At 38.9% G+C, this 25,338-nt stretch overlaps 1 protein-coding gene across 3 annotated transcripts; it reads right to left on the bottom strand.

Annotated features, from left to right (window-relative positions):
• Nucleotides 1-603: 603 nt before the first annotated feature.
• On the bottom strand, nucleotides 604-25,338 carry LOC139762923 (uncharacterized). 3 transcript variants are annotated; one of them, XM_071688192.1, is made up of 15 exons: nucleotides 22,995-25,338; nucleotides 22,385-22,636; nucleotides 22,032-22,288; nucleotides 21,301-21,417; nucleotides 20,502-20,855; nucleotides 19,075-19,183; nucleotides 17,974-18,228; nucleotides 16,638-16,747; nucleotides 15,092-15,289; nucleotides 14,364-14,504; nucleotides 12,238-12,393; nucleotides 11,831-12,110; nucleotides 10,284-10,547; nucleotides 9,568-9,752; nucleotides 604-1,988 (listed from the first exon to the last, which is right to left on the bottom strand). In XM_071688192.1, exons 1-15 carry the CDS (start codon nucleotides 25,336-25,338, stop codon nucleotides 1,731-1,733), a joined length of 5,280 nt encoding a protein of 1,759 aa, XP_071544293.1. In that variant the 3' UTR covers nucleotides 604-1,730. The 3 variants fall into 3 exon arrangements, with proteins under 3 accessions (XP_071544293.1, XP_071544294.1, XP_071544295.1); XM_071688193.1 differs by having other exon boundaries at nucleotides 15,092-15,286; XM_071688194.1 differs by lacking the exon at nucleotides 14,364-14,504.

Raw genomic sequence — 25,338 nt, 5'->3', positions numbered from 1 at the left:
TACTGTAAGAAACAGTTTGAGCTTATCACAATGCTTTGGGGTAACATTGGAAAATTGAAATTGTTCAAAAAAAAAAACCCTCTCTCTCATGCATAGAATATTTGCTAAATTTAAAGAATTTTGCAGATAATTCCAGGCATGAGGGAGGGAATATTTCATTATCACGTACTGAATACAGACTATCACTTAATTGGAGGCAATATGAGAATGAATATCACCCGATGCCTAGATATTGTTGAGCCTGTAAATGCAAATTATAAACACTTGCATGTGCCCAAAATGTAAAAATTTGTAATCTCCTATATCAAAAGCACATAAAATCCATTACTTTGATCTAATAATGTAATAGATAATATTAATAATAATATTACTTTATATAAATAAATATTATATAATATATAATTGTAGGTATGTATATTGGTGGTGAGTTTATGTACATGTGTATGGGGGGGGGTGCCTTCTTGTTGTTCTGCGCTACTCGCAAAAGGAGACACAAGTATAAAAAAAAAAAAAAAAAAAAAAAAAAAATAAAATACAAAAATACTTAAAAGGCAAAAGCCATTTAGTGTAAAGTGGCACAGAACATTGTAATGTTTACTGACAGGTTTATAGGTTGTAAACTTGTATTATGAAAATTGTATATACAGTAGTTAACCTACACTACTCTAAACTAACCAAAACCTACCCTAACGAAGGTTTGCAGCATGTAAAAGATATATTCAGAAGTCTTGCCACTGGACTAGTTAACCAGCAAACGGCTGATACTTTATTGTCAAAATGCACCGGGTAATTGGTGACTGTCTAAAGAAAATTAGAAATGTTTTTAATTATTAAACCATATATGGCCATTGTTCTAAAGTGGTGCTTATGATTATATGATGATTTTATACGTATTGGATGCCATATTAGTACTCGTGTGGTTGATTTTTCATAGTTTATTCCATGCTTTGTCATAATACCATTTTGTATAAATTAGCAGTATTTTTCAGTCTGATGAGCCTGTAATTTGGATAGAGTGCTCCAAACCAGAGTTGAGGTCAAGTACATTAATTGAATGAAGTAACACAACAGTTGCCTGATGAAGAATAGGAAAGGTTCTTCATCTAATTTCAGCGGCATCTGTATGTGGCACAAAATGGTTTCTAACAAAGTTAATAACTTTGTTAGAAAATTCATGAGAAGTAAGTTATGATAGTCTTTACTGTCAGTGTGATAAGACATTTTGGAGAAACTCCTTTCAACCTCAGGTCATCAGATGTTCACTGCTAAATATTTTCTTAAAATTATAAAAATTCATAAAATAACTCATAATTAGTTGTAGGTATCAGGGGATGCATTTGCCATCTACATACAAGTTTGATAAGAAATATTTTATTCACAAAAAAGTGACGATAAAACCAAATTTACAAAAAACATTTTACCAGTACATTGTGAACCAAGAGTAACCTGCCAGTACATTACAGAAGAAGTAATAATTAAGCAATGAGGACGTAGTGCATTACATACTGTAGTTTCGAGTGTGGCGTAACTATCTTAAATGGTAGTGTTTATGGTGTTAAAACGAAACTGCACTGTCTTGTATTCCTCTACCCCCCATTGCTTATAGAATAGCTGATTTGAGGTAGCCTTCAGTGCTAGAAACAAAGAAATTAGGTAGATGTCTAGCACAAGAAGCATAGTGGACACATTTTTGGGGAGATTTCGTAAAACATCAAGTGTAGTTTATACAATCAAAATGTGGTAACCTCTGGGTCCCCCAAGAGTTTCATTGTTTCCCGAAGAACTCTAGAATTGGTTCTTACAAGGAAAAGAAGATGGAACTTTGTAAGAACCGATGATTCTAGGGGTCCTCGTATAAGCGAGTGAAGTACTGTTGCTCTCTCTAGATCGAGCCATCGTTGTAATGCTGCCTCAACTTCTTCACCTTCTTTGGCATCATTTTCAGTACTGTCAGGACCAAACAGGAGAACTTCCAACACACATTTGACCTGTAAATTAAGTTGTGTCAAAATATTTTCTTTCACTTGTTAGGAAACCACCATCATGTTAAGCTTGCTTACATATGGAAATGTATATTAGGCTAGGAATGTATAACGAGCAGTGGTTCACAGGGAGAAGGTAATGTCTTCAGTAACATTAGGAAATGCTGTGGTGTTACCCGAGTTAAATGAATCAAGGAAGCCAAAAAGGCAAGTTATAATGTATTTCTAGTACAGTATTGTGTCAGTTGGCTTTCTGTACTACTGTACCAATTGTTAACCGCTGGTGATAGTATTGGCTTTTACAGTAATGTGGTATAAGTGATTGAAGATGCATTTAACATTCAAAAGATGAATATGCTTAATTTACAATTTATTTTGTATTTTTTGTTACATCAATTATTCTAATGCATGATTCCTTGTATGTTTATATTTTTACATGTAAATTTTTGATGAATGAAGATTTTGTGAAAGGTGTGCAATGGATCGAATGAATTGGAAGAAAGTGGTGTACAGGAGGTGATGTGCTGTCAGATAACTTGAACTAGGGCATGTGAAGCAGATGGGGGAAATTGTGGAAAGTTGGATGGGGCCTGGTTGTGGATAGGGAGCTGCGGATTCGGTGCATTACACATGGTAGCTAGAAAATGGATGCGAGTATGAAAAAAAAAGGAACAGGTGAAGGTATCTTTACTAATCATCACATTAATATGCTTGCCTGAACATTTGATGAGTTGCATGTCACTTTTCATTCTAGTGTTACTAATCATTAATACAAAATTTAGGTTGGTTCTTAATGGTAAGGGAACCACCAAATAATAATTAACAAATGAAAATGCCGAGGTAAGCAAGATGATCGTAATGATGAGATTACTTGGAATGCATGTGCCTGATGATTGGACAAAGGCAGTAATTGATCTAATGTATGGTGGGAGATGGGATATATAGGAACTGAATTACAATTCCATAGAAATTTTTGAGTTGTGGAATAGATCAGAAGTGCCTCACTAGCGAGGGCTGGATTGGTGTGGATTTTGCAAGGTATGCAAGGGATAGAACAAATTGGAAGTACATGGTATACATGGTACAATACATTGTCAGTGGGCTGAACAGAGGCACATGAAGTGGTCTGGGAAAGGTTGGTCTGTGGCAGGGGTGTGTGATGTTAATATGGCTGTTTGTTTTATTCATCTGGTGGTGACGGAGGATAATGGAAGGGTTTGCGTAGAGGAAGAGAGAGAAGGATGAGTATACGTAAATGTAAGCGATAGGTGGTTATTTTTAGGAGCAAAGGGGTTTCAGGAGAGGTAGGGGGATGTGTACATTAGATTTTTGCAGCGAGAATGTGTGGAAAAGTATCTAGTGATAGGTGGGAAGCTGTGTACAACTATGGACGTGACGAGTGTGTGACAGAGTCGAGTAGAATGCTTTACGGCATGTGTGAAGGATATGTGAGGATTTCACAAGAACATACTAATGTAATCAGTGATGGATGCATGTGTCACAACAGCCAGTAAGGAAGCATGTGAAGCCGAGAATGGAAGATTGGAGGAAATGGTTGCTTCCGATATTTTATTGATAGCAGGCCTGGGTTTTTTTTTGTTTTATACAACCAATCGTGAGGTGCATCATAGTAATACATTGGTTATCCCTTGAATAGCTTACTTTTTCCTGTGTATATTTAACCCCTTTTCTACATCATGGATAGGGGACCCCTTCTACTGCTACATTTTCTTACATTTCTGTACATTGCCCACTTTCTACAAAGAATCTGCCATAGTTTTCTTTTATTTCATTTCCATGAGTTACCCCTCGTTTTTCATTTTCTATGAATTTTATACATTTAATTTTCCATTTTCTATGATTAGTTACCCTTCACACTGCAACATTGATTTTCCCATTTTCTATGAAAAAATCAGTTACCCCTCATACAGCTACATTTTTCTTGATTAATTTCCCATTTTCTATGAAAAATTTAAGTTACCCCTTATACAGCTACATTTTCTTTAATTTCCCATTTTCTTTGATAAAAATTAAATTAGCTACCCCTCATACAGCTACATTTTCTTTGATTAATTTCCCATTTTCTATGAAAAAAATTAGTTACCCCTTATAAGCTACATTTTCTTTCATTTCCCATTTTCTTTGATAAAAATTAAATTAGCTACCCCTTATGCAGCTACATTTTCTTTAATTTCCCATTTTCTATGATAACTCAAATTAGTTACCCCTCATACAGCTACATTTTCTTTGATTAATTTCCCATTTTCTATAAAAAATTAAATGTTACCCCCTCATACAACTACATTTTCTTTGATTAATTTCCCAATTTCTATGATCAAATTAGTTAACCCTTATACAGCTCATTTTCTTTAATTTCCCATTTTCTATGTTACCCCTCATACAGCTACAATTTCTTTAATTTCCCATTTTCTTTGATAAAAAGTTACCCCTTATACACCTACATTTTCTTTGATTAATTTCCCATTTTCTATGATAAATGTTACCCCTCATACAGCTACATTTTCTTTAATTTCCCATTTTGATAACTAAATTAGTTACCCCTTATACACCTACATTTTCTTTGATTAATTTCCCATTTTCTTTGATAAAATTAGTTACCTTATACATCTACATTTTCTTTGATTAATTTCCCATTTTCTATGATAAATGAAATGTTACCCCTATTCATTAATTTCCCATTTTCTTTGTTACCCCATATACACCTACATTTTCTTTAATTTTCCATTTTCTGTGAATCAAAGTTACCCCTTATACAAAAATTGTCTTTTTCCCATTTTTTTTTTTATTATACAGCTACATTTTCTTTGATTAATTTCCCATTTTCTATAAATCAAATTAGTTACCCCTCATACAGCTACATTTTTAATTTCCCGTTTTCTATAATTAAATTATACAGCTGCATTTTCTTTGATCAGTTTCCCATTTTCTGTGGTAAATGTTACCCCCTCCTACAGCTGCATTTTCTTTGAGTTACCCCTTATACCATTTCCTTTAATTTCCCATTTTCTTTGTAATTAGTTACCCCTTTACAGCTACATTTTTAATTTCCCATTTTCTTTGATAATTAGTTACCCCTTTACAGCTACATTTTTAATTTCCCATTTTCTTTGATAATTAGTTACCCCTTTACAGCTACATTTTTAATTTCCCATTTTCTATACATTAGTTACCCCTCATATAGCTACATTTTCTTTAATTTCCCACTTTATGGTAAATCAGTTACCCCTAATACAGCTACATTTTTTCCCATTTTCTATAAATCAATTACCCCTCATACAGCTAGTCTAATTTCCCATTTTCTATGGTAAAATTTACAGCTACATTTAAATTTCCCATTTTCTTTGATAATTGAATGTTACCCCTTATACAGCTACATTTTTTGATTAATTTCCCATTTTCAATGTCAAATTAGTTGCACCATACAGCTACATTTTAATTTTCCATTTTGTTAAAATCAGTTACCCCTCATACAGCTACATTTTCTTTAATTTCCCATTTTCTATGGTAATCAAACATTCATCTACATTAATTTCCCATTTTCTATTTAGTTACCCCTTATACGGCTACATTTTAATTTCCCATTTTCTGATAAAAATTAAATGTTACCCCTCATACGGCTACATTTTCTTTGATTTCCCATTTTCTATCATTTAGTTACCCTTCATATGGCTACATTTTAATTCCATTTTCGATAAAAATTGTTACCCCTCATACGGCTATTTAAAATTTCCCATTCTCTGATAAAAATGGTACCTAATATGGCTACATTTTTTTGTTTTCCCCATTTTCCATAAAAATCCATACGGCTACATTTTCCTTGATTGATTTCCCATTTTCTATAAATGTCACCCTTCATACAGCTATATTTTCTTTAATTTCCCTTTTTCTATAATAAATTAGTTACTCCTGATACGGGTACATTTTTTCAATTTCCAATTTTCTACGATAAAGCATTTAATCATCATATGGCTACATTTTCTTTAATTTCCCATTTTCTGTGATAAAAAATTAGTTACCCCTCATACGGCTACATTTTTAATTCCATAAAAATTAGTTAACCCTCATACAGCTACATTTTCTTTAATTTCCCATTTTCTAATCAAATTAGTTAACCATACAGCTACATTATTAATTTCCCATTTTCTATAAAAATGTTACTCGTACATTTTTTGATTAATTTCCCATTTTCTATAATCTACCCATCATACAGCTACAGTTTCTTTTATTAGTTTCCCATTTTCTATGATAATGAAGTTACTCATACAGCTACATTTTCTGCGATAAAAATTAAATGTTACCCCTCATACGGCTACATTTTCTTTAGTTCCCCATTTTCTATGAAAAATGTTACCCCTTGTACAGCTGCATTTTCTTTGATTAGTTTCCCATTTTCTATGAAAAAAAATTGTTACCCCTTGTACAGCTGTATCTTATTAGTTTCCCATTTTCTATGATAAAAATCTTACCCCTCATACAGCTACGTTTTCTTTAAATGTTTCCCATTTTCTATAAAAATTGTTACCCCTCGTACAGCTACAACATTGGTTTCCCGTTTTCTATGATAAAAAAGTTACCCCTCATACAGCTACATTTTTTGATTAGTTTCCCATTTTCTATGATAAACATTAAATGTCCCTCATACAGCTACATTTTCTTTGATTAGTTTCCCATTTTCTAAGAATGTTATATAACCCTCAAACAGCTACATTTTCTTTAACTATTTTCTATCAAATTAAACTTGTTAACCTTAATAGCTATTTTTTTCATTAGTTTCTCATTTCTATGATAAATTAGTTATCCTTCATATAGCTACATTTTTCCCATTTTCTATAAGTTACCCTTATACAACTACATTCTCTGATTAGTTCCCCATTTTCTGAGAAAAACAATTTACCCCTCATCTACATTTTCTATAAATTAGTTTCCCCTCATAAAGCTACATTTTCTTTGGTTTCCCACTTTCTCTAAATTAGTTACCCTTCATTCAGTAATATTTTTTCATGTTTCCCATTTTCTATGTAACCCCCTCAGCTATATTTTCTTTGATTAGTTACCATTATATATGATAAAACGAGTGGGTTATCCCCTTATACAGCTAATTTTCTTTGATTAGTTTCCCCATTTTCTATGATAAACAAATTAGTTACCCTTATAGTTACATTTTTTATTCCCATTTTCTATAACTAAACTTACCCCTCAGCCACATTTTCCTTGACGTTTCCCATTTTCTATAAATTCGTTACCCCTTATAATTTTATTAGTTCCCCATTTTCTATGATTATAGATACCACATACATTTTCTCTGATAATTATATTCGTTACCCCTCACACAGCTACATTTTCTATAAATGTTACTCATACAGCTACATTTCCTTTGATTAGGTTCCCGTTTTATATGAAAATTTAATTACCCCTCATACATCTACATTTTCTTTGATTAGTTTCCCATTTTCTAAATGTTACCCCCTCATAGCTACATTTTGTTTGATTAGTTTCCCATTTTTATAATGTTACCCCTCATAGCTACATTTTCTTTGATTAGTTCCCTCATTTCCTATGATAAATGTTTCCCCTTATACATCTACATTTTCTTTAATTAGTTTCCTATTATATTGGTTACCCCCTACTACATGTGATCTTTGTTTCCCATTTTCTATAAGAAATAAATTACCCCTCATACCATTTTGGTTAGTTTCCCCATTTTCTGTGAAAAATAAATTACCCCTCATGCAGCTACATTTTTTTTTATTAGTTCCAATTTTCTAAGACAAAAAATTAAAGTTGCCCCCCTCATATATGGTTTGCTTCCCATTTTTTATGATAAAAACTAAATTAGTTACCCCTCATGCATCTACATTTTTTTTTTATTAGTTTCCCATTCTCTATGATAAAAATCAAATAATAGTTAAACCTCATACATCTGTTTTCTTCATTATACTTATCACCCCTACACACAAATCTTCATATACTTTTCCATTAATGTAGTTACCCCTTACGTAGCTCCATCTTGTTCGATTTAATTACATTTACCATACTGTACGGCATATACCCCCATTTACTTGTACGAGCCCGTCAATTTCTCTATTTTAACAACTTAACTCCTCCAGCAGCCCCTATTAATTGAAAGCATAAATACCGGCACTTGAACAAAGTTGTGTGGAACAACTTCAGCTTTTCTTGGGTAAATTAGTCTATTGTGGTGATGTTTCCTTCTCCACCAAACGCATAGCCGAGGTTATTCTTGCGGGAATGGGAGCGTTAATCCCCTCTTCCTCCAATCTGGGAGTGGGAGCGTTAATCCCCTCTTCCTCCAATCTATCATTCAACCATTCCAATTCTCATGTCATTCAAGCAACGGATCAGGCTTGGAAAACTTCCTCTGGCTACAATCTAGCTTTTATCATTGCCCATGATTGCTCCAAGCACGTTATCCATGAGGCAAAGCGTTACTTCATTCAAAGGGATTGTAATCTCTCGTCATCCACCAATAGGTCTTTCTGGTACTTATGTAAGGGCATGTCTAACAACTGTTGCTCTACCTTTCCTTCCCTTTTCTGTTCTGACTGTATTACAGCCATCTTTCCCATAGACAAAGCAACACACTGGTTCCCCTTTCTCCTCCAACTCCACCTTGGGTGCATGTAACATTCCCTCACCCCTTATGCTCATCTTACTTAATGCTATGTCTCGTCCCTTAATCTCTTTTGAACTGTTGGAAAAACGACTTTCTTTCGCTGGTCCTGATGGCATCCACGTAATGAAATAGCATGCCTCTAACCTTGCATCTATGCTTGCTCATTCATTCCATTTCTGCTTAAAAACCAAAACTTTTCGCTTCTCCTTGGAAGGATGCACTGATACGTCCCATCCCTAAGGAGGTTGACAGTTCTGACCCCTCCATCTATTGTCTTATTGCTTTGACATCTACCATTTCCAAGGACTTTGTATCCCTCCTCAACTCTTGCTTAGACACCTAGAATCTCTCGTTCTTTCCTCTGATCACCAGTGTGGCTTAGTACGGCACGATTCACTGGTGATATTCTTTCATATCTTACAAGTGTCTGGTTATCATCTCAAAGATTTTGGGGAGTCTTGCATAGTTGCCCTTCACATACCCAAAGCTTTTGATGGGTCTCATCTCTAAGCTCTCTTTCCTCACAGTGCTCCATATCTACCACCCTCTCTTGACCGATCTATCTCTGTGGTTGCTGATGGATCAGCCTTCCCCACTTTCTCCACTGTTTGGGATTTGGTGCTTAGTTATGGAATGGTTAGGATGGAAGAGGTCTAGTCCTGTTGCATAGAAGTGGGTGTCGAGTCTGTTGGGGTGGGATGGTACTGGAAGGATCCATTTCATTGTTCCAAGTCTTTGCCAAGTAACCAGTGATTGTTCAAGTGCTCCGTTTTTTGCAATTTGCGGCTTTTATGGGGCTGCTGCAGGTTCAAGGCCACAAACAATCAAATTAATGCTGGACTCCAATGGAGCAATTAATTCCTTGATGAGGCTATGACCCCATTCATCGAACGATGATGCATGCTAAGGACTGAAACGTAATGGGCTCACCTGTGTTAGAGATCCTGCCTTTTCTTGGTGAAGTAACTGTAAGAGGATGTTGAAGGCATGTGGAGAAGGAACCATATCTGGGATGGTGAAATTGCCCTCTTGTGCACGCTCTACAGGCTCATCCACTCCCATCAGCAGTAATGTTGCTGCTGCTGCGCATTGACAAAGGGACATGAGGGATGTACCTGTAAACAAGGAATTGCATTAGATTTGATAGATAAAAAAAAAATGGTTTAAAGTGATAGCATGAAAAGAATTCCAGGTTCTACAAGATACAATTCACTTGAATTATATGTAGAATTGATGACAAAAGTAAATGACAAACCTGATGGAAAAAAAGGGCGCTAACCATGAATGCACAAGATTGGTATAAATCATATGCACATTTGCAGCTTACTGCCTTGTTTGAACTGACTACCCACAGATCTCAAAGGAGAACCACACTGAGGATCTGTATATTATGCTCAACAACGAGAATTTCATAATGGACCGTATGCCAAATATTCTTTCTCAAAGACAGGATCCTTGCTGATTGTATGAAACCTGGTCATTAACATGAAACATGATTCAGGCTGGGTAGTTCATGCAAAGCCTATGTTAGTGAAAATCACACAGGAAACCACTTTCATCATCCAGCTGATAATGCTGTACGATGCTGAATCATAAGGGAAATAGCGTAAACCATCACTATATATACCCAATGGATGGTTCCTTACCAGTCTCTGTTGGGGGTATAAGAATTAACCTTGGATTAGAATCTTGTTCCTTCACTTGACTGCCTTGAGCAATTAAGGTCAGATCTATGCAGGTTTCCTCAACACCTTGAGCCTGCATTTGTTTAAGTCCAGTCACCAACTGGAGGAGGAGGAGACAGGCTTTACGTTCCCACTCAACTGGAACTGCTGATGAGAAAAGACATTCTTCTTCTGCTAACGCTCTCAGGGTGGTTAAACTTAGAGGTGGTAACACCCACACTGTTCCTGGAAAGAGATTTTTCTTTTAATATATGAATCTATTTTGTGAATGAACGACCAGGCCACAAAACAATACAATACGAATTCTTAAATAACTTTATACAGCTGAATTTAGATTAAAAGCGCTGCTTGAATTATTCTCCATTTAATTTTCAAGGTAGCCGAGATAACCTGGGCAACTGTATACTTCAATCAAAGTAATCCCTTTATGCAACAAATAAATGTGCACTACATCGCACAACTGAAATAATGGCTCAACATGAATAGCGTTGTCCACAATATCCATGGAAGTCCTCAAACATTGTTTTAAACTGAGACAGACAGGAATCTAACTTACATCCTCCAGCGACTTCACATGGATAATCACACCCACAACAAAACACGACATTCACTCTCCATATAACACAAAAGCATCACATTTCAAATGCCCACAGACCACCATGGAAGAAAAAATTCCCTTAGCATCTAAAAGCAACTTATCTGCTGCAGTCTTGAGCTATGCCTCACCTGCCTGTCGCCTCCTACCCGCCCTCTCAAAAGCAAATACGTATAACAAGCGTAAAAATCACCAGCTGCCTAGCAACCATGGACATTCAGTGCCTTCACAGTGGAACAAAGAACCTCCCAATACATCCCCAACTCAACATGCTCGGCACTTTGCAACAGCACTACACCTCTCCAGCACAAGCCACTCTTAACTAACCCCTTGTACAAATATAACTCCTTATCCCTTCTACTCACTGTCAAAACATGCACACTGAAATACTCTAACAAGCACTTAAACAACTGTTCTCTCAACGTAGTCTTAAACACCACCCCAACAGACATGCATCCATCACAGGCCACACTTACCAGACATGCAAGTGTACATTTTCCTGACTATGCTTAGGACAAAACCCATCCCCGCAACACTTCAAACCTATCTCAAGACCCTTCATACCCAAGATGCATTTACCAGATACCAGTATCTGCAGTCGAAGCCATTTACGAGGGGAGGATATATTGCTGGGTTGACCAAGGCAACTGTCCTGTTAAGGATTCAAACCTCGGCAAGGCCCTGCGTGATTCATAGTTAGCTTTGCTAACTACAACACTATGTTAACACACACAGTTCAACTTATTTTCTTCATGATCATAACTTATTATGGATGAATCCATGTGTGCAATCCTCATGAAGACTATGATTTTCAGCTTGGGAGAGAACCATTTTAAGTACTACTGAGAAGTAGTATACGTGTTTGTACTATTAAGGGTAGTTTTGCAACTTTAAATGTACTCCCACCACTTACCTAGAGTCGACTTTCCTCTGGTTATGTACTTGTGAGAGAGCAGGTGGCTGGGCAGCTCATCTTTAAAGGTAGCAATAGGCAATGGTGTGAGCAGGTGATGAGCATCCACTTTAATCTCTGGTGTAAGCATCAGCGTGACATCACGACCACATGCCACCCCAGCATAAAAGAGTCGATGCCCAGCTCCCTCAATAACGTCATCATCTATGATAACGTCTTTCCATCGAGTGACTCCAGAAATGACCTCCTCGTACCCTGCAGGGCAACAGCTGTTGGACAACTGCAACACAATATGCAAAAGTCATTCTCATGTACTGCAATTACTGCTGTTTTGAATATGCACTTATGAATTGTAAATGTTACTAGTTACTCATTATCATCAAAAACACTGTCAAAAGAACCCTTACTTTATCTAGCATATTGGAGAGTGCCTCCAGGTTGGCAGACATCACAGCACCATACTGATCTTCCAGACTTCGGTGAGTCACTGCCGACCCTCGCCGCACACTCAGACGACCTGTCTTCTCCTGACGTGAAGACGGGGTAGAGGTTGTACCTTCAGTCTGTAATACAGCATGTATTAGTGAGGAGGAAAACACTCTCTATAGCTTAAATTCTTACAGCTGTCCGTTTGTATATTCAGAAGGGCATCTTTTGACATTCAATATAGGCTGTCCCATAAAAAATTCTCTTCTCACACTATGGTAATGGCACACCCCTCCCAGTACTCATTGGCAATGCCCAAGTTTCATACAACAATTCAGCACGTTAATTTTTGTCTTTCATACTCGTTTTCCGTTTCCCACGTGTAACAAAGATTTTGAGTGCCTAGGGCCTAAACATGCAAGCAGGAGGGTGAAAGGCATGCATGGGATTATGTAAATGGCATACCTTTGATATAAGGACTGCCACAGCAAAGAGGTTTAGAGCTTAGTGACAATTAGAGACTCATTTATGAATCTGTCCAACATGGAAGAGAGTGCTGACCATGTTGTAGTCCGTATACTCTACAGTCAACCCAGTCATTCATCCTCCCCTAAGGGATGATCAATTACTTGGGCACTGACTTGCAAGATACATTATTATTTTTATCATTACACTTGATTGCGTTTCCCACGTCAAAGGTTGTGCCAGGTAACAGTCGAAGAATGGCCCATTCACTCGTATACACACACACACACACATATATACACTCATATGTGCACATACATAGACATACCTACACATATATACACATGCATATATTAATACTTGGTTGCCTTCATCCAATCTTGGCACTACCCCACCCCACAGAAAACAGCATCACTACCCCTTGCTTCAGAGAGGTAGCACCAAGAAAACAGACAAAAAAAAAAAGAAAAAGGCCACATTCGTTCACACTCAGTCTCTAGCTGTCATGTATAATGCACAGAAACCACAGCTCCCTATCCATATCCAGGCCCCACAGACCTTTCAATGGTTTACCCTCAGACGTTTCACATGCCCTGGTTCAGTCCACTGACAGCATGTTGACCCTAGTATATCACATCGTTCCAATGCACTCTATTCCTTGCACACCTCCCACCCTCCTTTATGCTCAGGACCCAATCACTCAAAATCTTTTTCACCCCATTCTTTCAACTCCAATTTGGTCTCCCACTTCTCGTCCCCTCCACCTCTGACACAGATATCCTCTGTCAACCTTTCCTCACTCATTCTATCTATATGTCCAAACCATTTCAACACACCTTCTTCTGCTCTCTCAACCACACTTTTTATTACCACACATCTCTCTTACCCTTTCATTACTTACTCGATCAAACCACCTCACACCACATATTGTCCTCAAACATTCATTTTCAACACATCCACCCTCCTCCATACAACCCTATCCATACCCCATACCTCGCAACCAAAAACACTGTTGGAACTACTATTCCTTCAAACATACCCAGTTTTGCTCTCCAAATTCAATTTCAGTAAATCTTCTACAAGTGATTCAAATAATTTCTTCCCTGGTGAGATAATGAAAGTGTTATAGCCTATTAAGTTCTTTGACGAATTTGATTTTCATATTTGTGAAATATAAAACAAACTAGTAAGCTACAAGCTTTTAAGGTGCTTATCTGTACGTAAAGAGACGGTGAAAAATTCTACAATCTATCAAGAAGTGAGAAAAGTATTCTCCAACTGGTTCCTTACTTTTGACAAAATGGACAAGAATAATGATAAAATTTAGGTCAAAGTTATCCATGACCTGCTATTAAATGCTCCATCACTAACTGGGTAAAAATCCACTAAAGATAAAATGATTATATGTTGTAGAGCAATGTTTTAAAGGCCATGCTGCATGTACAGCAGTGCACCATTAACCGATACTACAGTGCAAAAGGTTTCCTTTTAAATGTGGAACATATTAATCTAACTAGCTAGTAAACTTCAGTTTTACAGAAAATCTAAGCACCGATTAATAATTGCTCCAAAATTTCTATTACTTCAGACACATGAGGCACTTAGCAACACATCTCTATTTTCTCAGTTTATAACTTCTCACCACAGTAGATAAGCGGAGCTGTGCTGGAATAATGTATCCATCAGGCGTATGAACATCTTGAGGTGATCTAGGTCGCATCTCAAGAGGAAGAGGGGCATCGTAGAGAACGGATGAAGGAGACTGCAACTCACTACCACACTGCTAAGATGTTAGTACAGTGATTACAGGTTAAGCAGATGTGCAATGAAGCTCAGCAGGGTAAATTTTCTATTTCTGCATTACAAATGTATAAAGCAGGAAAGTTATAAGCACACGGGAGACAAAAAATACTACAGCATGGGGAAGATGAGAATCTTGGTAACAAGAGCAGGAACAGTACACTGAAGGGACAAATAATAAATAAACAAATGGGCGACTTGAAAAAGATGAAAAAGGCACATCCCTAGGGAGTTACAGGTGAAGGGAAAAGGAGTGACAAAGAAAAGAGAATGAGAAATATGCACAAGAGATAAATACCAGGGACTGTAGGAGTGGGTACCAGGGACTACAGGAGTGGGAATGTGCCAAAGCAATTTTAAAATCAATATGTTAAAGCTCTCGGCTGAAGCAAAGCTTTTAACTCATGGCAATCTACGACAGTGCAAGATAAATTATGTCAGTGCTTGTCTGGATTTTGTTAATACTATTCTATGGAACATGTTAGGACTTAAAATCGGTCAACAGTCTAAATAACAGAGTCTCAAATGCATTCATGTTAAAAAATCTGCATTCAGGGGAGGGTCACTTACAAGGAAAGCAGTGGCATCATCATGTCCGAATGCCTCGTATTCATTACTTGTGTGGTGAGGTTGCCGAGGTCTTGCTGGTGCTGGACCCTTAGCCGCTCTAGAATTGCTGATGCCACTACAACTACTGCTTGTGCTGTCCTCGTGCTGGTGTCTACTGGCTCTTAGTGCTGTCTGCTGTGTCACTTCCTGTCCTGCCTGCTGGAGAAGAAAGTGGAACATGACCAGGAGCATACATAAAAGATTTTGAGGGGAATTTGGATGGGCAAGCCAAAAGGCATGAAGGCCTCGCTCACTGCCAGTATTTGTCGTTGAAGGAATATTGTTCAAAACTCATAGATTCATACCATTCCTCAAGTGAAACACACAGTGTTCAAAACTCGTAGATTCATACCATTCCTTAAGTGAAACACACACTACCTTAAACCATTAGATCTTGTCCTTAAGAAAACACTGTCTAGACAGTATTAATTTATCAACTGCTCTCAGAGCCCAAGGCAAAAAGGAAAAGAGGTTTATAAGAAGCTACTGATCAACTAAACTGCCAGAAATCTTTTTTAACTATAAAGTCTATGACTTCTGAAAGCTTCACTTCGGCGGCAGGGAGAAGCAATTGGTTTCGGAAAGAAAGAAAGACCAGGGAATTTTTTCCCAAAGGGGTCAGACAAATTAAAAGCAAAACCCAGACAGTGATTCCTGAGGGGAACATTTATAAAAGGCAACAGTATTACTTATATTACCATGAAAAAGACTAGAATAGAACATTAAACAAGGATACAGTCACATTTGAGAATAAGTTTAGGGTCATCTTGCAGCCATGTTAAGATATGTTAGGTCTCTTTTTTCTACTTATTCTTTATGATTACACGTATTTCCTTCATGAATAATGTTTTATTATTGAATCCGTGTCAGGGGCTCAATCCCCACTCTTCCTTCACCTCACCCTTGTCCCTACTACCACTACTCGCCTTGGGCTTTACAAGTTAACTTTAGTACTACATTATGGCTCTATAAGTTATGTTAGCTCATTTTTTTTGTCCGGATCATTTACTTTTTACGTGCATTTCTTTCATTTCATAAGGTGAAAAAGAAAATCTGATGACCATATTTTTGTTGATATCATGAGCATTTATAAGTCACCTGGCATATAATTGTGGAAAGTATTCATTCAAAATATCAGAAAACCCTCATTCCCAAGACTTGATTTCCATGAGAAAATAATTAACACCTATAACTCAACTGCCCTGTACTCATCTTTCAAACATACATCACTGCACTTCTTGATTTGTGGTTGCACCCAATGAAAGTGGCTGGCTTCCACTGCACTGCAGGAACCCCAACAATAAGAAGTCCATGGGCAGGAAGACAGTATTTTTTTTTTCTTTTTTGCTTGCCTTGTTTCTGTCTAGCACCAGGAACAAATGACAGAGCTGTACAGTTTGAAATAAAGGTTTACCTGTTCCTGAGAATTTAATTTGTTTTCTGATAGTTAATTCAAAGTCTAAATTTCCTTAGCAAGATGAACAAGGCGAGGCATCTTCGCACATACCTGGAGATATTGTGGTGGTTGTGGGGCTCTTCGTTTCTCACGGTCATCCTCCCCACGGATGCTTGCTGTTCTCCCTGGCTTGCGGGGCATGATGGGAGCACGAACATCTCCTAAAACAAAACAATGGGTTATGTAGTTATACCACTTAAAGTCACAAGGACACATGGCAGTGCTGGTGATGTCTGCAAACCTTGAGATTGGCTCTTGCCCACAAATATGATCCACTTTCAAAAGGAGAAACTACCTAAATAAAATAAAGTGGATGCATGGAAAGGAGGGAATGCAAATCTCAGATTTCTCTGAGAACATCTCGGTTTTACATAAAAGAAATGGATGGAAAGATCGTGTGTTTGACACTGTAGAGCATGGGAAGGTGAGAATCGGAACCCTACAGTAGGAATAAAGGGAAAAAACCTTTGATGAAAATATTACTCAAGAGGAAGGGAATTAAGGAAAGATGAGATGAGTTTTCTTGAAATAGGTTGGAATCATCCAGTCAAGGAGCCAAGATAAAGTGAAAGATTAGAGGCCACATATTTGCCCCTTACAGAAAACGGAGGGTGAAGAGACAATCTCAACCTTTAAGTTCGTAAACTAGTTTGATAACGTTGTCAGAAAACAGTACTTTGCAAGATGCAAAGACAAAGCAATCTCAGACCATAACAAGAAGCTAAGCACACATGTCAGAAAGAGATGAAGCAGCCCCTCCTGTCCCCTTTCTTTTTTAGCATCAGCGGAGTGGATAAATGAAATAAAATATGCAAAAAACTTGTCAATGCTGCCAGTATGATACCACAAGAAGAAAGAGATGGGGCCCAATGAGTGCTTTTTTTACAGGATATAGGATAAAGCTAATAAAGGGAATGTTATTCTAGGTATGCTTTCAGCTAACCTATTTACACTCCTATATTAGTAATCTTAGAGTAATCTTGGTTGTATTGTTGTGGAAAATTTCTAACAAGATGGGATTGGGATTTATAAAATCTATTCACTAGGGGATTGAAGAACAGGAAAGAGCAGAGTTACGACAAAATACTTTAATAATATCTTAAACTAAGACTATTGTGAAATAAGATCTTTTATAAACAGACCTGATTTTCTTAAAGGTTTGCTTCATATCAAAAAGCAATGAATACAAATAAAAACATCATACATGGGAACTGAGAGCACATATGGGCCCTTAAGTATCTACAGTATTTGCTTCCCTGTAAATACACCAATTCCCTCCCCTTTTCTCCTAAACTTCCACTTGCAAGTGCTACACACTCAGTCCCTCAGGCCACTCAGCTAAACCCACTTTTTTTCCCCAACTCCGTATGCACAAGTTCAAACTCACCTAGGTTGGCATAAACCGAGTCCTTTCCCAGCTTGGGAGGATCAGGTCTGGGTGGGCCAGACTTTGTGCCGGCATTGCTGGGAGTACGGATGGGTGGAGGCGGACGTTGTGGGCGTGAGGGTGTGTCTATAGGAGTGGGAGTGGAGTAGTGTGAGGATACAGGTGTATGAAGGTCTGCCAGGGAGGAGTATATGTCACATGTTTGGCCAGATTCGAGGGAGACCTTCCTTGGTGGTGGTGGCGGCTTTGGACGACCTGCAAAATAGGTGAATATCACTTTAGGTATATTACATATATTACATATTGTGATAAGGACTTTCAATAAAAATGAGATAAAAAGAATTACTTTAAACACTAAATACGGACAAATCTAGACTTGCACTAAAATAGGCACACACACAGAACTTACAATCAATATAAAGACTTTCAAGTGTTGAGTGTGCACTGTGCTGTGTGTGTCGTATTAGGTCAGGAGTTTTTCAAAGTGCACTCATAACCCCAAGAGCCTTCTGCCCACTGTTCATACATGTTCATGCTCCTCTCATGCATAGGGAAACATGTACACATGCATGGAGACTGAACAGGCCTTGTGTAGTCATACCATGTACTGTGCATTTTCATCAAGTACAATGACCCTAACATTTGAATAATAAAACATCACAAGTCATCTCTCACTTTTTCATTCTTTCAATTCACATCCCCTTTAAAAAAGAATACTGTTCGAACAAATACTTATGACAATGTATTCACTCTATTGTTCAATTAATGTCCTTAACCAGGTATATGAAACAGCTGGGGGAAACCTGGTTGTGGATAGGGAGCTGTGTTTTCACTGCTTTACATAGCAGCTAGAGAATAGATGTGAGCACACGAGCCCTTTTCTTGTCTGCTCCTGGCACTATCTCACCAACACAGCAAGAGGCAAACAAGTATGAAAAACCCAAGGACCCACTCTTTAGGGATTTTTGTCACCAGTTTTTATACCTACTTGCTGTTTCCTGCTTTAGCGAGGAACCACCATGAATATCAGGAATACAGAATTATATATAACCAAGAAACGAGGGATATCCTGATTATGAAGAACAGAAGTGGTAGAATTACCCTCAGAGTTGTAGCCCAGGTTATGCTGGTGGTGGCTGCTGGAGGCAACACTAGCAGTGCCACTACTGCTGTGACTGTTCCCAGATTCCCGACGCTCCACACCCGAGTCCTGCAATGAATAGTCATGGATTTAACAACGGCATTCTTTCCTGTGACGTAAACCACAGTTATAGAATAAAGTCCTCTTCAAAGCTACATCGTAAGAGGAATATGAAGAAAGGGTACAAAAAGAATATCTGAGTTTTCGAAATGCAGAATGTGCCTTTTAAAGAGAGGCAGGTTGTAGCTATCAAAAAGATATAAAAGGTCCAGACTTCTAAAGATAATTAATGCAAGTAAAAACAATTCAAAGTTGTTGGAAAAGATATATAAGAAGTTAAGAGCTCAGCAGAACGGGGAAAGAAAGAAAGTCACCAACAGCCCACCCTTGCACTGTAACTGGGCACAGAATGATCATATAACACTGTGGCTTGAGTATTATATGGCTTACCTAATGGTAAGTACAAACAAGTTGCGAGTTTCAGAGAAACAAAACCACGGTACTATTTACAGATGAAGGAAAGAGAAGTTACACATTGGCACAAGGAAAGAAGCTCTAAGTTTTGAGGCCTGACTGGAAGTTCATGGGCCAAGTTGCTTTGGGCTCAATTCTGTGAAATATACAGACTTGGAAACTCCCGAGATGTAAACATGGAACCAGAAACTATACCATACGTGCTAAAAAAAAACAGCTAAAATTCTGGAACATATCATTTATCAGATACAACACACTAAATCCTCAGGAACATCTGCAAGGATGATGTTAACATGCAAACTTTTGTAAGCTCATCTTGGGATGAAAGTAAGAGGAAAATTACCATAATATTTCTTATATGAACATAATGAATAATGCACACATGGCTATTATCAACTTCAAATCCCCATTTCTCACATGTACACTTCAACATAGAAAATACAAGATGGGTAAACTTGCAAACCAGCTCAAGCATGAAGAACCTAAGCATGAAGGATAACAGTATGGAAATGCACATGTACTAATACTCAACTATGGAGAATACAAATGTGAAAAACATCCAGTTCATATATAACCCAACATATTTTACACAATATATCCTGGAGTATATCAAAATAAATTTGTATGTGGGAATACAGTGTCTTCCTACTGACATCAATGCTTTTCCAGAATTTGATATTCTCTGGGGGAATGTACACAATTAACATTCTACGTTCCAAAGATGTTCTAGACTACAAGAACCTTAATTTGATGACTGCCTTTTCTTAATTTTTCTTAGCTACTTAAAGCCAGAAGTATTCTGAAATGGTCTTCTAACCCAATTTATCAATCTTCAGACGATAGTCTGCTATGCGTGCACCTTTAAAGAACCCTTTCAAGGAGAGAGAGAGTACCAACAACAAAAATCACTCACCCTTCTGGTGTACGATCCTCTTTTTTCCGTGGAGTTGGTGGTGCTGCCAAACGATGTGGCAACAGGTGCCATTACAGGACTACTGGAATGGATCCCTGTAGTGGAGGAGCATCCAGAGGTGCTGGTGCTTGGGCAGGTTGTACTGATGGTCGCAATGGGTGAGGCGCTTGGGGATGCTGTGCTGATGGCTGTGACAGATGAGGTACTACCCAGGGATGTAGGAAGTACGTCCGTGACACCGGATGGCAGTGGTGTGGTAAATGCTGCCGTGGAGGGACTATGAGAAGCCTCTGCAGACGCATCTGACCTCTTGCTAGCCAGGGAGAGAGCAGGGGATGCTTGCACCATCGTCATCTGTAGAATTTGTTGGTGTTACTTACTGTCAACCCTATGTATCAGGATAGCAACAACTGGGTCTATCATTTCCCTTGCTATAATTCTATTCTGGTATGGTCACTACATCATGGCTGACTTAGGGATAACAATATTCGAGTATCCTTACCACCTAGTGTTACAAATACCTCTGTTGAATCTGTTCTTTTGTCAACTTCCTCTTGACTTGTATATTTACACCTAACTTGAGATGGATGACAGTCTACCACTAATATACCCCTTCTCCACAAACAGGCTAGAAAGCTACCAATCATGCTCATCAATAATTAACCGTAAATAAGGAGACTTCAAAGCTACTCATTCATTTCTGACCTCTGGTGTTTGGGCAAGATACCAGAGCCACAAACTCGGGTCTCTTAAGTTACATGGCCACAAGACTATTAACTCTCACTCTAATTATCTTTACCTGGGTCATAGGGGTAGAGAGATCCTCCAGCTTGGAGCTGAGCTGAGGTGGGGGAATGTAGCCATAAATACCCGTGTAGTCATAGATTGGGGAGGTCTTTTCTGGCCTGGCAATCACCTAGGTGAGGAAACAAAATGACAATGTTATTACATAAGGACCCATCATTTGCCTTCTTTCTTACAATGCAGAGAAGGCCATACACTACATACAAAGAGCCAACAATACAATATGCCACTTCTTTTGAAATAAACAGCTTAAGGCCTAATACACACCTTGATAGTCTTCTGATGATGAAAGGAACACTATCAAAGCATTTGTTTAACCCTAATAAAGATTTCAAATTATGTACAAAACATTTCAACAAGGATCTGTAAATAAATCAATGCAGTTTCTTTAAAATAATCACACACATCCCACCACAAGTATATACACACCAATTCATACATAAACTAGTATGTTCATTGTCCTTTTTCATGTGCTATTCAGTCCAAGTGAGTTCAGATTTTTCATACCTAACAAGGAACTGATTCACTGGCTCCAGCTTTATTGTGCTTTGATTTTTATTATTCAAGGGGAGGTTTAGGCCACTTAATTCTTTACTCAATTTTCTGAGACTGCTGGCTCAGCTGAGTGGCTAGTTTGCTGGTTTTAATGTAAACATACCTCAACCAAAGAGAATTCCAATTCGAATGATATGACTTAGGTATATCATGGACTCCAATGTTACCCACCTCAACACCTGTCTGGTTATAGTCCAGTGGGTGGATGATGGTCAGTTTGTTTCTCTTGCTCTCCCGAGCCAGTCGCTTCTCCTGTTCCTTGGCTGCCTTCTTCTCCTCATCTTTCCCAGCACTGCCAAGACGGAGCAATTTCTTCAAGGAGAACCTCGATGCTGAGGTCTTCTTGCTGCTCCGGTCTCGGCCTCGTTCTGATGATGAGGTGTCAAAGTCTCTCTTAGCCGTAGGTGGAGATGATGGCCGGAAAAAACCTAGGGCAAGACAGACATGGGTGATGAGAAAGAGAGATATATATTTAACCTCAGACTTCCTACATTCACTATTATCAACAATCCATATATTCTCACCAGATCTGCCGAAGCTAAACTTTGATGAGGATGAAGAGGTAGGTATATCTGGTCCTCCTCGTGAACCAGATGGGTCAATGTTGACAATGTGGTCAGCGACCCTGGGCACAGAATGGGAACGAGAGGCCTGAGGTTTACTGGGGAGTAGTCCCGAGATCCCTGCAGAACTCAAGTTAACCTCTTGAGAGACTCCGTTACCCCCTGGGCACGTGCTGACCATAGCCTCAGTTGATGGAGTACTGTTGTCGGTGCCTGAAGCAGTGAAGAGGTTAGGTGATATATACTGCTGCATGGGAACACACACACACACACACATTTACACACATATAAACATTAACATACACATATAACCATACACACACTCACATATACAAAAGTATACAAGATACATACAAGCAGACACAGATGCATGCACACAAACATACAGGTGAGGGAGTTGGCTCTAGAATGGGTGAAGTATCAAATATCACAGTAACATTACTCTAAGCACAGAAGCAACCACATATATACAACCTTACCCAAATACAAACACACACACACTAACACATACACACATCTCTAAAGCCAAGCTGGTGGCAGGCAAGATTGCAGCAGCTGACGGGCAACTGACCTTTCACCTCGTGCGTCACAATGGGGCAGATGGAGTTCCTGTAGAAAGGCACAGCAGATGATGACCTTTCTGCCTTCCTCAAGGTGGGTTGTGCTGCCTCCTCCTCCTCATCATCGTCATCAAAGTCGTCCGTAAAAGATGAGTATGACTCGCCATCATTGCTGGCATCTGGGGCCACACTTGGAGCTTCCTGGGGTCTTTCTTGTTGCAAAGGCTCCTTGGGGGAGCCTTCCACAACCGGTGATGGCTGTGACACTTCCAGTTCCACAGACTCTGGAGCCTCCTCCACGTCATCATCTTCCTGTCCTTCTGCTGGTGGTCGGGGAGCTGGACGCTTACTTGAACTCGACCTTGTGGCTTTGGTGCCAAAATCTAGGGCAGCAGACAACATGGAACGATTGGCCTCAAAAGCAGATCTCGACTGACACCTGGTAGACTCCTGGTGTGACACTGAGGCTGTTGAATATCCAGGCTCTGATAAAGTCCCTGATGACACACATGGAGAATCATGGTCTTGGTCAGGTACAGCAGAGAGTCTGTTGGCTCTGATACTGTCATCAATCTCATGATAAATCGTGGCATCATCTCTTTTCTGTTCCCTGCTCAAATTCTCTGGCGAATCTGTCTTTGGCATGGAGGACACACTGGAGGCAAGGGTGACAGGGACATCATACACGACCTCTGTCTGCAGGCGGCCACTGAATGTTGGTATAGCCGGTGCCTGGGTAGTGGGCGGTGGCTTTTTCTGCTCAGGAGTCACTTTGTACATTGTCTCTGGATGACCGTCTGGGCGCGAGTTTGATGAAGCCTCTGATGTCCCTGAGGTGGTGGAGGCAGTGTCACTTCTGTCTTCCACACTCATTGATGCCAAGTTTGGTGCTGAAACAGCCCCAGAAAGGTTACCAATAGGGACTTTCGGGTTAATGGGCGAAGGTGTGGCATATATTCTGGAACTGTTCGTTGATGGTTTGAATGGGACTTTTGGCTTGTCTTTCAACTTGGGAGGCTTAGGTGTAATGACAGGTTTGGCTCCTGGCAGACCCTTTAGGCAAGATGTTGAGGCATACAGAGCAGACTTCTGGATACCCGCTGTCAGTGCTGGGATTTCTGGTTGCGATTTGATCTCCTTCAGAAAGTCTGTAGTCTCAGGAGTATGGAGGGATGAAGGAGTGCTGTAGGTGTCATCATACATTGTTCGGGTGGAGGAGGAGTGAAGGAAGGAGTTCTGTGCACTGGTGACAACTGGCGTCCCAAAGGTCGTCATCAAACTCGAGTTGCTTCCCTGACGACTTGCAGGAGCTTTGGTATTATGTGGAAGGCTTTGGTTAGATGAGGTTCGGCAAACTTCTGGATGACTGTGGTCTAGCGAGGTCCTGGAAGCTTCAGTTAGACTTTGATTCGACAAGGTTGTGGAAGCTTCAGGATGACTATGGTTCAAGGGAGTTTTGAGGGTATCCGAAAGATTTGGGTTGGATTGAATTCTTAAGGTTTCCGAAAGACTTTGATTGGACTGGGTTTTGGGTCCCTCTGGAGGATTTTGATTCAATGATTTGGAAACTTCTGAATCTTCCGTTGGTTGTTGATCCGATACAGTTCTAGAAGTTTCCGAAATATTTTGATCCGAGAGAGATGTATTAACCTCTGAGAGATTTTGATTTGATAAAGTTTTATAAGCTTTGGAAAGATTTTGATTAGATGGAATCTTTGAATTTTCTGGAACACTTTGATTATAAACTCTATCATTTTTGGATAAATTTTGATTAGAAGTGCTAAGAGATGGCTCTGGCGAGTTTTGATTAGTCTGAGCTTTTGAAGTGACTGGGGAAGTTTTGTTTGCTCGAGTCTTGGAAACTTCGAGGTGACCTGGGCTTGACATCTGAGCAGCTGGTACAACGCTTTGCTTTGTAGAAGACTTTGCAACTTCTGTTGAGCTTGGCTGTGACTGGTCCTCGGTAATATCTGAAGAGGCTTTGGTTTCTAAAGTTTTGGAGTTTCCAGCAAGTCTTCCCTCGGTAGAAGATTTTGAAGATGTACTCAAACTTTGCTGTACAGTAGGCTGAGAAGACTTGAGGGACCTCTGATCCCCTGCAACGCGATGAGTTTCTAAAGACTTTGAAACGCCTGAAGTTCCTTGTAGGGTATCTTGCTTCGTGTGACGTTCTGTGGGTGATGGGGTCTTAGGTCCTCCAGGACTCTTTGCACTGCTAGCCTTCTGAGTCTCAGAAGGCCCTAAAGTTTTACAATTTTCTAAAACTTTTGTCTTTGTTAGACTATTCAAGGGTTGCTGCTGTCTGTGGCTTGTCACAGATGTTCTGGGCATAGACACAGGAACATCCTTATGCAT

The sequence above is a fragment of the Panulirus ornatus genome, chromosome 45 (genome assembly GCF_036320965.1).
Source record: "Panulirus ornatus isolate Po-2019 chromosome 45, ASM3632096v1, whole genome shotgun sequence".
NCBI lineage: Eukaryota > Metazoa > Arthropoda > Malacostraca > Decapoda > Palinuridae > Panulirus > Panulirus ornatus.
The sequence above is the reverse complement of the archived record's forward strand: the minus strand, read 5'-3'. Positions and strand labels throughout refer to the sequence as shown.